The sequence below is a fragment of the Procambarus clarkii genome, chromosome 40 (genome assembly GCF_040958095.1).
Source record: "Procambarus clarkii isolate CNS0578487 chromosome 40, FALCON_Pclarkii_2.0, whole genome shotgun sequence".
Lineage (NCBI taxonomy): Eukaryota > Metazoa > Arthropoda > Malacostraca > Decapoda > Cambaridae > Procambarus > Procambarus clarkii.
The window spans coordinates 12,971,255-12,984,601 of NC_091189.1; the positions used below are offsets into that span (position 1 = coordinate 12,971,255).

At 41.1% G+C, this 13,347-nt stretch overlaps 1 protein-coding gene across 2 annotated transcripts in view; it reads left to right on the forward strand.

The window, feature by feature from the left end:
• The window catches only part of sowah (sosondowah), a 430,739-nt gene that overhangs the window by 8,548 nt on the left and 408,844 nt on the right, over nt 1-13,347 (forward strand). For both annotated transcript variants that reach the window (XM_069338695.1, XM_069338694.1), the window contains exon 2: nt 8,701-9,647. In XM_069338695.1, coding sequence (XP_069194796.1) covers nt 8,701-9,647 — 947 coding nt within the window. The remainder of the gene's footprint in view (nt 1-8,700; nt 9,648-13,347) is intronic.

The window sequence follows — 13,347 nt, forward strand, 5'->3', positions numbered from 1 at the left end:
CCGAAATGCTATGCATGCTACTGGCTTTACAAGAATGTAAGAACTCATGTATACAGTATATATAAATAAATAAAAATATGCATGGGTCATTGGTTAGATTAAGTTTGGTTTGAGCAACTTAGTACATCATTTTCTGTCCATTGTGATGACTCGAGAGGACAGGCTTGTTTTCTTGACAAAAAATATTTTTAGCCCTTCAATGGCTATATATGTAATCATGACATTCAGCTTACATGCCTGGTTTGTTTTTGGTCCAGTACTAGCTTGTTTCATATTGATAAAACTACTATGCATTTGTTGCCTACACATTTGCGTGAGTATTCAGGTTTGCTTAAAAAGCTATCAAATTCTTGAAGCATTTTTGCAATTTTGGCAAATTTGCTTCAACTGCTGTTTTTGCAATTTATTTTGTTCAATTTGTCATATTTCTTCAAATTTTTAAGGTCTAAATGTTCTAGTAAATTGAAATATTTGTGTTCTAAATTGTGAAAGTAGTAACTATTTTTTTTCCTCATTTCATATTGATTATTCAGCCTGTTCTCCAAAAATGGGGAGGTAAATGTAACAGTCCCATAAGTGCAATTGTGTACTATGTATGACAGTCAGGAATTGTACTTATTTACACTTGGTATTAAATCGTACTGTCAAATATAATGTGAATATTTGAGTTTACCTGAAAAGCTGAATAGAAAACCATGACCTAACCTAACCGTCTTAGTTTTTGAAGGTAAGCATTTTATTGCTTCTAAATTACAATTACTATTTAACCTATAGCTATATTGATATTAGTTTTATAAAACAAATCTAAAATAATTAAATAAATTGTGAAGTAACTCAGAATATTTCCAGATTTTGTATAAAATCTCTATTGTTCAATAAAATTGAAAAAGAAATTCCTGATATTTAAAACTTGTGTATAGTGAACTGAACTTTAAAACTTCATTCTAAAATTCTGAGTGTCTTAACAGAAAACGAGGAGAATAAATAGGGAGGTAAATGTAACGGCTTCATAAGTGCTATTATGTACTATGTATGGCAGTCAGGAAATGTACTTATTACAGTTAGTATTAAAACGTACTCTCAGTTCGGAGGATGGGTTGTGATTATTCCACCGAAAGAACTCGAGGCAGTTTGGTTTTGTCATTCACATTTCAGTGCCAAATGAGCCAACTGATGTTCATTATAATACAGTATGTGATTATTATGAGAGCAATGTAACCGAATTATGTATGAGCCACGCTTAGGTGTATGATATTTTAGTGTTAGACTTTGTTTAGTGCAATTTTGGAAAAAGTAAGTTTTTCAAAAACAATTTATTTATGGTGCTATTACTATTTCAAGGATTGTCAGTTAAGGCTTAACTCTTTCAATAAATTTATTTTTAATTTTCCATAAATCATTAATCACACCTAATCCAAAATGCTGTATGTCAAAATGATCTCTACCATTTTCTGTTTATTCAGCATTTATTATACTGTATTGGGATATATGTTTGCAGCTTTGCCCTTCACACCTTCCCACTCGACACGTGTACTGAAATCTTCCTACTGGCTGTGTGTTAGTAGACTGCACCATGTATGAGAATTACACATTTCTTATTTGCCAATAACATTATAAATGCTGCTAAGTACTTCAATAGATGTTAATAGGGAAAGTACTGAAGAGTGTCTAGGAATTAAATACTTTAATTCATAATGAAGACAAAATAAAACCACTATTTATTACACAAAGGTAAACATAGGCTAGAAGTGATGCCAACCAATACCAGAATGTCTTTATTATTATTATTACAGTATTATTATTAATAGAGAGGAGCTGCTAATGCTAGGCCACTTAGTTACTGGTATTCCAAGTGGGGGAACTGTATAAACTTTTAGTTTTTAAATTTGAGGTATGAATTGAAAGGTAATAAGTTTATTCATAAAATAACACTATCTATTCTAGATGCATTAGTAACCAAGATATTAACTAAAATTTGTTGGTAACTTAAGTTATACCATGTACTAAGACATTGGTCATGTCTTTATATTACATTAGCCATGTAATTATATTACAAATTTTTAAAGTAGTTTCACCAAGTTTAAATGTTTATTCACCTTATATTGGTTATCTTCTCAAGAAGAAGATAACCAATATAAGCATATATATTATACCTATAATTATTTCATTACTGTTGAACAATTTTCCCATAACAGTATACTTGGGATGTACTCCCAGGTTCAAAACACAAATGACCAAGAATCGGCTTAGCCCACGGGACAGCATTTGGCAATCCAAATTCTCAGTTACTTGTATTGTGGAAACAACTGAATGTCAAAATAAAATATTACTTTTCAATGAAGAATAGTGTGTTATATCCTGTTAGTGCTTTCACTTTATTTGAAGACACATGGTTTTAGACAATCCCCCCATACAAGGTCTAGAACTAGCATAAACTATGCCAAGGTTTCTTTCTGAAAGGGCTAAACGGTAGCTTCCTGAATGCCTGCTTGCTGAGGTTGCACTGCACTACTGAGTCACAGCAGCCTTAGGAGTCCTCTTTGGCCCACTGAGGACCAGAACCAAAACCTGGTATCCCCCCCTCACAGAGGCACAGGGAGCAGGATTGTTACAATCACCCTCACTGAGAAAACATCCAAAAGTTTGGTGAAGAAATGCAGAAAAGGGCAAGGTTCACAGAAATCATGCTAGGTCAAACCCCCTCTAGTTAGGGTTGGCCACCAACAGGTGGCAACACCCCTGGGAGCTTCTGGCTTACATTATAACCTCATTCCTGTCACTGATGTCCTTGCCCTTTTGGGGCTGGACTCTGTGGGTAGCTCAGCTTCAGGATTTTTAGTTAATTCATGGGCTGTGTGCGATGTTTTCGCAAATGGTCTTTCATTTCCATCCTATTTCTTCAAAGTGGACCGTCTTATCCTTCTACTGTTGTTAGCTTCAGAGAGCCACCACCAGTTGCTGAAAATCAGAGTTAAAAGTAATGAAATGGCTTTCTGGTAGGGCTTCTGTGACTTCATGGGGTCCCAGTTCTTTTCCCCATACCAGGTGTGTCAATTCGTGATCCTTCAGCTTCAGACTAATGCTATGGTGATGTGGAAGCTGGGCTTCCTAGTAGTGATACCATCTGTTGGTGGTCATGTATAACTAGGGTCTAACATAGCTTTTGAGTGATTCTTTTGTAAAGTCATTTGGCTATTTCAGTGCTTTGCTTTCTGTGAATCTTGCAGCTGTCTGTATTGCTTGGCTGGTTTTCTGGATATTTTCTGAGTGAGGGGTGACAGGCCTCTACTCCTTACCACTCTTGGGAGGGGGGAGGGGCCCAAGTTTTGGTTCTGGTCCCCAGTAAGCCATAAAAAATTCCCAAGGCTGATACGACTGTAGTGCAGAGTTACCTCAGTGAGGTAGCTCAGCTCTCATCAGGGGACCAATAAGGCCCTATTAAAAAGAGGCATTTTGTTACATTCTATTTTTTTTTTCTTGAAGGGGGAAGGAATTCGCAAGTGTTAAGATGTGATATTTATTTACAAAGTAGCATTGTGTGTGTTAGTATGCTTAGTTGTTTTCAATTGATTAGCATTGTGTGTGTTAGTATGCTTAGTTGTTTTCAATTGATTAGCATTGTGTGTTAGTATCTTGAGGTTATCTTGAGATGATTTCGGGGCTTTTTAGTGTCCCCGCGGCCCGGTCCTCGACCAGGCCTCCACCCCCAGGAAGCAGCCCGTGACAGCTGACTAACACCCAGGTACCTATTTTACTGCTAGGTAACAGGGGCATAGGGTGAAAGAAACTCTGCCCATTGTTTCTCGCCGGCGCCTGGGATCGAACCCAGGACCACAGGATCACAAGTCCCGCGTGCTGTCCGCTCGGCCGACCGGCTCCCCATAGTATGCTTAGTTGTTTTCAATTGATTTTGAGACGGTTAATTTTGATGGTCCAGAACTGACACTTGGCTTCTCTTGACACTGATTCTCTTGCTACTTTTTTTCCTTCCTTAATGCACTTCACTAGGTGTTTATCCTTGTTATTTTACAGCAAAATACAAAAATATAAAATATAACCTCCTATATTTAAAGATACAGTATTTGTTGTTGTTGTAAGAAGCATGAATAGAAACTTGGATACGAAATATAACAAGTTCAAAATTATTACCAGTTAAGTTTTAGATATTTTTAGTACAGTATATAATTATGTAATTACTGTATAATTTAAGAACTCCAGAAATACTTTGAGATTATTTTTATCCACAAATACAGATGTAGATGTTTTTAGCTACAGGTGTTCAGTGACAAGCGCCTTTACCGTGATTGCATTTGCATGTTGAATAAAGACAAAATTTTCACATTGGGAAATTATATGTCTGGGATGTTACTTTCTGACATTGAAGACAAACAATGGCTAATGTCTCAAAATAGGCACTGAAGAATATGTCAGTGCCTCAGGCTGCCATACATGAAGACTATAGTCCTGCTACCTGAAAATGAAATTATTAATGAAAATGCAATGGGCATCTACTTATAAAAGTTGTAGCAAGAGACTTGATCAAAATATTTATAATTATTATGGTTATGAAATTAATATGAACAGAGAAAATTTAAGAGAATTAACAAATACAAATTATTCTCAAACTCTGGGAATTAGTCAGTATGTGCCAGGTGTGATAATATGCTATTGTAAAAATTATAATTTTTTTTTATGTAACTAATTTGTATTTATTTATTTATATGCAATTGATGATCACGAAACACTGATCATTTGTATGCGGAAAATCCACAGAGAAATGGAAAAAGAGAGATGAACATTTCGGCCGATCTGGGCCTTTGTCAACACCCGACTGAAAGAAATCACAAAGGAAGAGTGGAGGCAGACACTAGATCCTGACCACCATCTCCTGGGAAAAGAATTAACCAGAAAATGGTATAGAATAGCTTAGAGCGGTTAGAAGGATTTAACCGGTAAGAATAAAAGATTAAAGAAAAAGCCTCATTTAACCCACATAATATAAATATAATATTATTATGAGACAATGTAACTCTCCCTATCATAGTTTCTTCTTAAACTGTTGTGCAATATTGTAACTTAAAACTAGGTCAAGTTTGTACATACCTTGGACAAACAAGAAAATCCTTACAATTACGTATGTCCCAACATGCTTATAGTATAAGAACTGCCCAAACGTGACACAGCTTTGTATCTACACACAAGTTTGTGTGATCACACTATTAATTGGGATGGGGCAGAAAGCATTAGCAGTTGCAGTGATTTTGTGGAACGGAATTTGATTGAGTCTGCCCTAATTAGTCAATGTCCAGATCTTCTCAATGTTAGTTTTTTAATGAAATTAACAAATAGAGAACAATTTAACAATATTAAAGGAAGCAGTATGAAGTGTAAGGCAGCATTCTGAAATCTCTTTCCACGTCCAGGAATCGAACTTGGGATCCAAACAGTTGAGCTTTTTGAAAATAATAATGTAAAAATAATTCAAACTTAAGGTAATAATGTCAGTCTAATGAACTTTAGGTTGAAGTTACTTAGTAGCTATCTCTCTCTCTGTCTCCTCTCTCTCTCTCTCTCTCTCTCTCTCTCTCTCTCTCTCTCTCTCTCTCTCTCTCTCTCTCTCTCTCTCTCTCTCTCTCTCTCTCTCTCTCTCTCTCTCTCTCTCTCTCTCTCTCTCTCTCTCTCTCTCTCTCTCTCTCTCTCTCTCTCTCTCTCTCTCTCTCTCTCTCTCTCTCTCTCTCTCTCTCTCTCTCTCTCTCTCTCTCTCTCTCTCTCTCTCTCTCTCTCTCTCTCTCTCTCTCTCTCTCTCTCTCTCTCTCTCTCTCTCTCTCTCTCTCTTCTCTCTCTCTCTCTCTCTCTCTCTCTCTCTCTCTCTCTCTCTCTCTCTCTCTCTCTCTCTCTCTCTCTCTCTCTCTCTCTCTCTCTCTCTCTCTCTCTCTCTCTCTCTCTCTCTCTCTCTCTCTCTCTCTCTCTCTCTCTCTCTCTCTCTCTCTCTCTCTCTCTCTCTCTCTCTCTCTCTCTCTCTCTCTCTCTCTCTCTCTCTCTCTCTCTCTCTCTCTCTCTCTCTCTCTCTCTCTCTCTCTCTCTCTCTCTCTCTCTCTCTCTCTCTCTCTCTCTCTCTCTCTCTCTCTCTCTCTCTCTCTCTCTCTCTCTCTCTCCTCCCCCCCCCCCCCCCCCCCCCCCCTCTGTCTGTGTCTGGGGGGGGGGGGCAGCAGCCCTCAGAAAGTGTAGCCACCCTGACAGGTGGCATGTGGCTGCCTGGATAGGTTTCAAACACGACAGAGATGTGTGTGCATTCACCTAGTTGTGTTTGCGGGGGTTGAGCTTTGGCTCTTTGGTCCCACCTCTCAACTGTCAATCAACTGACATATGCTGCTGATGTTATCCTCTTGATATGGGCTTCAGCCAGTAAGGTCAGTCTTTCTCTGACTCTTGAAGAATTTCATCTCCCAAATGATACCATTGTATCTGGCCTCCTGCTCCCTACACCTACCTTCATTACATTACATTTGCTTGGGTTAAACTCTAACAACCATTTGTTCGACCATTCATTCAGTTTTCTTGGTCCTCTTGAAGCCTCAAGCAGTTCTCCTCTGTCTTAATCCTTCTCACAATTTTGGCATCGTCAACAAACATTGAGAGAAATGAGTCTATACCCTCCGGGAGATCGTTTACGTATATTAGAAACAGGATAGGACCGAGTACAGAGCCCTGTAGGACTCCACTGGTGACTTCACGCCAATCTTAGGTCTCACCCCCTCACTGTAACTCTGCTTCCTATTGCGTAGGTATTTCCTTATCCACTGGAGCACTTTACCAGTTACTCCTGCCTGTCTCTCCAGCTTATGTACCAGCCTCTTATGGGGGACTGTGTCAAAGGCTTTCCAACAGTCCAAAAAAATGCAGTCCGCCCAGCCTTCTTTTTCTTGCTTAATCTTTGTCACCTGATCATAAAATTCTATTAAGCCAGTAAGGCAAGATTTACCCTCCCTAAACCCATGTTGGCGATTTGTCACTAAGTCACTTCTCTCCAGATGTGTTACTAGATTTTTTCTCACGCTCTTCTCTCTCACTTTGCATGGTATACAAGTTAAGGACACTGGGCTGTAGTTCAGTGCCTCTTGTCTGTCACCCTTTTTGTATATTGGGACCATATTAGCCGCCTTCCATATTTCTGGTAGGTCTCCCGTCTCCAGTGATCTACTATACACTATGGAGAGTGACAAGCAAAGTGCCTCTCCACACTCTTTCAGTATCCATGGAGATATCCCGTCTGAACCAACAGCCTTTCTCGCATCCAGATCCAACAGGTGTCTCTTGACCTCCTCTCTCATAATTTCGAACCCTTCCAAGGCTGCCTGGTTTACTTTCCCCTCTCCTAGCGCAGTGACCTCACAATGTGTGTGTGTGTTGAGGGTTGGCAAGCAGAAGGACGGGTGTGGAGATGGACCAAGTGAGGAGGAGTTCATCAGTACCTAATGTCTGCAATACTACTACTGCAGGCAAAGTATGACAGAATGTTAACGAGATATATCACATTTTTTTAATGTGATATTTGAAGAATAGTTATGGGGGTTCTCATTGAGACTGCGTCAAGTGGCACTTGCTTCACTTGTGCCAACCCTGCCCCACTGAACATGTACTCTACAGGAGTGTAGAGTACATGTACTCGACAAGAATCAGGGTGTAAGGATGGGTGAGATTCTCCCTCCAGTACCCGGCTTCCAACATTCTAATTTAGATTTAGATTTTCATGTACAATATACCGTATTTACTATTTGTGTCTGCAGAGTCGAGTTATTAGCTCTTGGACCCTGCCTTTCCAACCAATTTATTTTTCATCTATTATGTCTACTACATATATTTGTAACATATGCACACACACACACACACACTCACACACAAAATGTGTGCATGTAGGCGTGCTCATGAATCTGTACACCAGTTGATTGATAGTTGAGAGGCGGGACCAAAGAGCCAGAGCTAAACTCCAGCAAGTACAACTAGGTGAGTACATCCCCAGGAAGAGATCCATAGCAGCCATCTAAGTCCCAGGTACCTATTTTCTACTAGGTGAATAGGTGCATTAGGGTGAAAGAAACTGACCATTTGTTTCTTCCTTGGCCGGGAATTGAACCCTTAGGACTATAACACCCGGTCGCTGTCTACTCAGCCGCGAGCCCCCCCCCCCTCCTTGTGTGTTTTTGCGCGTGTGTACTCACCTATTTGTGTCTGCAGGATTGAGCATCGACTCTTGGATCCCGCCTGTGTGTGTGTGTGTGTGTGTGTGTGTGCGCTTACCTAATTGTACTTACCTAGTTGTGCTTGCAGGGGTTGAGCTCTGGCTCTTTGGTCCCGCCTCTCAACCGTCAATCAACAGGTGTATAGATTCCTGAGCCTACTGGGCTCTATCATATATACATTTGAAACTGTGTATGGAGTCAGCCTCCACCACATCACTGCCTAATGCATACCATTTGTTAACTACTGACACTGAAAAAATACACACACACACACACACTGTGTGTGTGTGTAATATATTTATACCTTTGGTTGTGTTTGGTATGACCCTTTTCTCGATGAAGAGAATCTGTAGTATATATTTTTATATAATCTTCTATGATATGTTTTATATGTATACTTATGCTATGATATGCTAGTTTTTGCAAGGTATTATATCAACCGTTTTAAATTTTCTTTCAGAAATTGCCAGGAACAAGTTTAAGCAATATGTTAACACACTTGCTAATATCAGTCAAGAAGGAGGTGAGAAGTATCTAGTTCTTAAAAGAAAATACAGAGTTGGCACACCACTTTCTGAATGTGAATACCTCAGCCCCGGCAGTTCACCTGCAGGAGTCACCTTCAGCAGTCCCAGCCAGTTCCACATGTTTAGCTCACCTCAGCATAGTGCAGCTTACAGCCCTCAGCCTTGTAGCCCCATGATGATTCCTGCACCTCCACTTCCTTCCAGGATAACTCCTCCATATCGTGCTCCTCCTCCTTATAGACCTCCACCTGTAGCAACACCAACTCATCAGATTTATTCATCACAGGAGGATCTGAAATTTGGTGATAGAAGATTTGATCCCCCACATTTTAATGGACGCCATCAGGGAAATGGTGAACCAAGATATTCAGGGGAGCTGCCTTTGTATTCACCTGGAGAATCACGGTACCCTTCTGCAGGGGAGCCGAGGTACCCACCACCACCACCACAACCATCGGAACCACTATTTGGTGAGGTGCGGTACCCCTATGATGAGCCAGCTGATCTGGGGATTCCTCCTGCACCACAGATGGTCCGTCCTCCCAGTTCTCTGTCAACTTCATCAAGCAGCTTGTCAACGTATGGAGGATCCTCGGGTGCACAGCCCTCTCCAGTACCATTTGCAGCTTACAGTACTCCAGCATTGGTGCCCTTGTCAGCCTCCCGTCCAAAAAGCCTTCCCATTCACCAAATGGCATCCGTTTCTTCTCCCTCGGAAGATGGCGACTCGATGTCAATGTCTGTTACAACGGCAACTATGTCATCTGCTTCCACGCCGTCCTCTGATGAACCCCCACCTCCAGTACCACCCAGGAAAAGACTGGGAGACAACAAGGAAAACCAAAGGCCTTCTCCAGAGGGGGAAGAAGGTGGCAAAAATGTAAGTAAAATTGCCCTTTGAATATATTTCCTTAAGTACTTTCGTATATTAATACATCTTCAGAAGGAATGATTTACAGATTGATTGATTGATAAAGATTAAGCCACCCAAGAGGTGGCACGGGCATGAATAGCCCGTAAGTGGTACTGATTTACCGGTCGATTGATTGATGAAGATTAAGTCGCCCAAAAGGTGGCACGGGCATGAATAGCCCGTAAATGGTGGCCCTTTTGAGCCATTACCAGTATCAATAGCCGATACTGGAGATCTGTGAAGGTGCGACTGCACCCTGCGTGACGGGAGATGTCTCCCGTGTTTTACCGGTCAAGTATTGGACATATATATAGGCAGGAGAGTGATGGTGAAGTGAGGTGAGGTATAATGAAAAATGAATGGGAATTAGGTGGATACTGCAGAAGGCCTATTGACCCATACGATGCAGTTCCTATTTATACCCACACATAGGCCCACACATGGATAATAATAGCATAAGATAGTAAATATTTACAATGAATTAGTCAAATGTGTATCAATGAATTTACTCAAATCACCCTTTAATTGATCAAAAATGGATCTAAGTTATATAAACCACTGCTAATGTTCAAATTATTTCCTTTTGTAATCTGTATTAAAGCAGATTCAATTATGTTCCTGTTATAAGTGATTTTACAATTCGTTATTGAAGAAGCCATCTCCCAATCAATTTGGTGAGCATTTTCTGACAAATGAACAAACAAAGCATTAGACAATTGGCCATGTCTTGCAGAGTATTTATGTTGCAAAATTCTACATTTCAAATCTTTAGATGTTTGCACAACATAGAACCTATTGCAGTCTTTACAAGGTATTTTTATAAATGACACAATTATCACTATGAGGGCTGTTTCTAACTATTGATCGTCTAATTACTGTTGGTAAGCTATTAGTTAGAAACAGCCCTCGTAGTGATAATTGTGTCATTTATATAATACCTTGTAAAGACTATGTGCATAGGCTTGCTTATAAACCACAAGTTTGAAGTATAGAACTTTTAGACACTCACACCCACCAGGGGACTCGAACACTGGCCATCAAGATGGCAGGTACGCACTTGTATCCACTACACCATACTTCAGAGCCCTAAAGAGGTGGGAATTCCAGGGTATTTAACTAACCAGATATCCCATCTCTCCAGGCAATGAGGAATCTCTCGCGTTTTTCATCAAGCCCTGTTATATGGGAGAACTCGGTGCTAATGCTTAATGCACAGACTTGCTTATAAACCACAAGTTTGAAGTTTGATGGCCAGTGTTCGAGTCCCCCGGTGGGTGTGGTGTCTAAAAGTATACTATATATATAGGTTAGTGTGGAATAATAATAATAATAATAATAATAATAATAATTTTTTATAGATAGGTGTCTAAGGCGATATATAAACTGTTATTTCGGATAATTATTAAATTTATAAATTAATTCCGACGATGCAAACCAAGTGAAAATGTGATATAGGTTAGGGTGAGCTGAGAGGAGCAGGGCCTGGCATCACGTGTGGGCCTTAGCAAGTGTAGAGGGAAGGGAGCGAGGCTGTACACTAGGGCCACGTAGTGAGTTCTCCCGGGCCAGCAGACGGGAGATAAGGGCTTCCTGCGGCGCCGGCCGGTGTAGCAGTGTGTTTACGGTGTAGGCGACGACGACATGCGCCGCCACTCCTCCACAGATGTCCCACGGAGAGTAACCTTCTGCCTCCCCGTAAGACCTTAGGCTAGTACCGTAAGAGGAGCGAGTGACGAGGCAAGGTGACGAGTGCACGTCGTCCCGCGTGGCTAAATTCGAGGCCGCTGTGAGTGATGAGCAGCAGCAAGCCTGGTGAACCAAGCCCGGCCTCATATATTCTGCTGTTGGGTATACTGGCTGAAGCAGCTTCGCCACGGACTACTTACTGCTAGTACTCTTAACGGTGCTTATGGCCTAGTCTTCAGTGCCCACTGAACAAAGTTATCGTGTCTCTACATCTATTGTTCATTTTGATTTAAATCAAAATGCGTTTGTATATAACTTATCATATAACTTATCACATGCGTCACCGTCGTATATGATAAGGAAATTACATATTTTAGGCCTGTTCAGGGCCTATAATAAGGGGAGATTTGTAGTTGACAAGAAGTCACTAAAAACGTACCTAGCAGGCCGCTCCAAACAACAACCTGTTAGATCCAGCTATCAGAAGACAAGCGCTTGGGGAGAACAACTCTAGGAACCGACTCCAGGTAAACTGGAGGCAGCAACGCTGGCCACGGTGGTCGCAAATTCGTAAAGTCAATATTGACTTATTAAATAAGTGCATAGGTGACATACTAAACATAATAGATACCCTTAAAAAGCTTCATAGAAAACACCGACCTTACCTAACCTTGTTAGTATCTTAAGATAAGCATCTTATAGCTTCGTAATTACAATTGCTACTTAACCTATTATAGGTATAGGTTAAGTAATAATTGTAATTGTGAAGCAATAAGATACTTATCTTAAGATACTAACAAGGTTAGGTAAGGTCGGTGTTTTCTATGAAGCTTTTTAAGGGTATCTATTATGTTCAGTGTATCACATATGCACGTAGTTAATAAGTCAATATTGACTATACGAATTTGCGAGAACGGGTTGGGTGGTGACCCATGCACCTGGCCTTCAGTGCTCTGCCTCACCTGTACCATTCATTACTGGTGTGTAAAGGTTCATGCTTACCTTCTGGTTACCTTGTCTTGGTTTCGGGGCTTAGCGTCCCCGCGGCCCGGTCATCGCCCAGGCCTCCTCGTTGTTGGACCGGTCATCCTGGCTGCTGGACGCGGCTGCTCGCAGCCTGACGTATGAGTCACAGTCTGGTTGATCGGGTATTCTTTGGGGGGTGTTTATCGAGTTCTCTCTTGAACACAGCGAAGGGTCGGCCAGTTATGCCCCTTATCTGTAGTATAAGTAGTACTTATGTTAGTGGGGCTTTCTATAAATATTGATTGTGGTGAGGAACCTAACCGTGGACCAGGGGGGGGGGGGTTGATATGAAGACAGTTCTTGTCAGTTCCACTCGCTCTTAAGGAATTACTGTTGTTAGTTCATTCTAAAATACTTCCGGCACCCTGCTTATACCATTAATGTTTTGCTGTATTTTACTTATATTACTTTCGTCACTTTAGTTTCTCGATTTCGCTTAGAAGTCGAGGGTCAAGAAGGAATTTTCATTAATTCTTTCTTAACCCCTTTTTGTCTATCTACCTCTTCCCTCCTTCGCCTCTTCCCCCACCCCCTAATTACAATTTACCCCCCCTTTAGTTACAATTCCGCCCCCCCCTCCCGCCCCTACCACTTCAGGGGGGGGGGGTTATCTTGAGATGTTGTTTTGTTTTAGATTCTGCTATTTGGAATAAAAAGTTCCAAGTAGCACGGGATATGGTGAGCCCGTAGTGGACTTACCTGGCACAGGAGCGGTGCTGTAAGTCTGGATTATCTCTATCTTGAGATGATTTCGGGGCTTAACGTCCCCGCGGCCCGGTCCTCGACCCAGGCCTCCCTTTTGTTACACACCCCCAGGAAGCAGCCCGTAGTAGCTAAGTCCCAGGTACCTTTTTACTGCTAGATGAAAAGAGGCATTAGGGTGAAAGAAACTTTGCCCATTTGTTTCCGCCTCCACCAGTGATCGAACCGGGAACCTCAGGACTACGAATCCGAA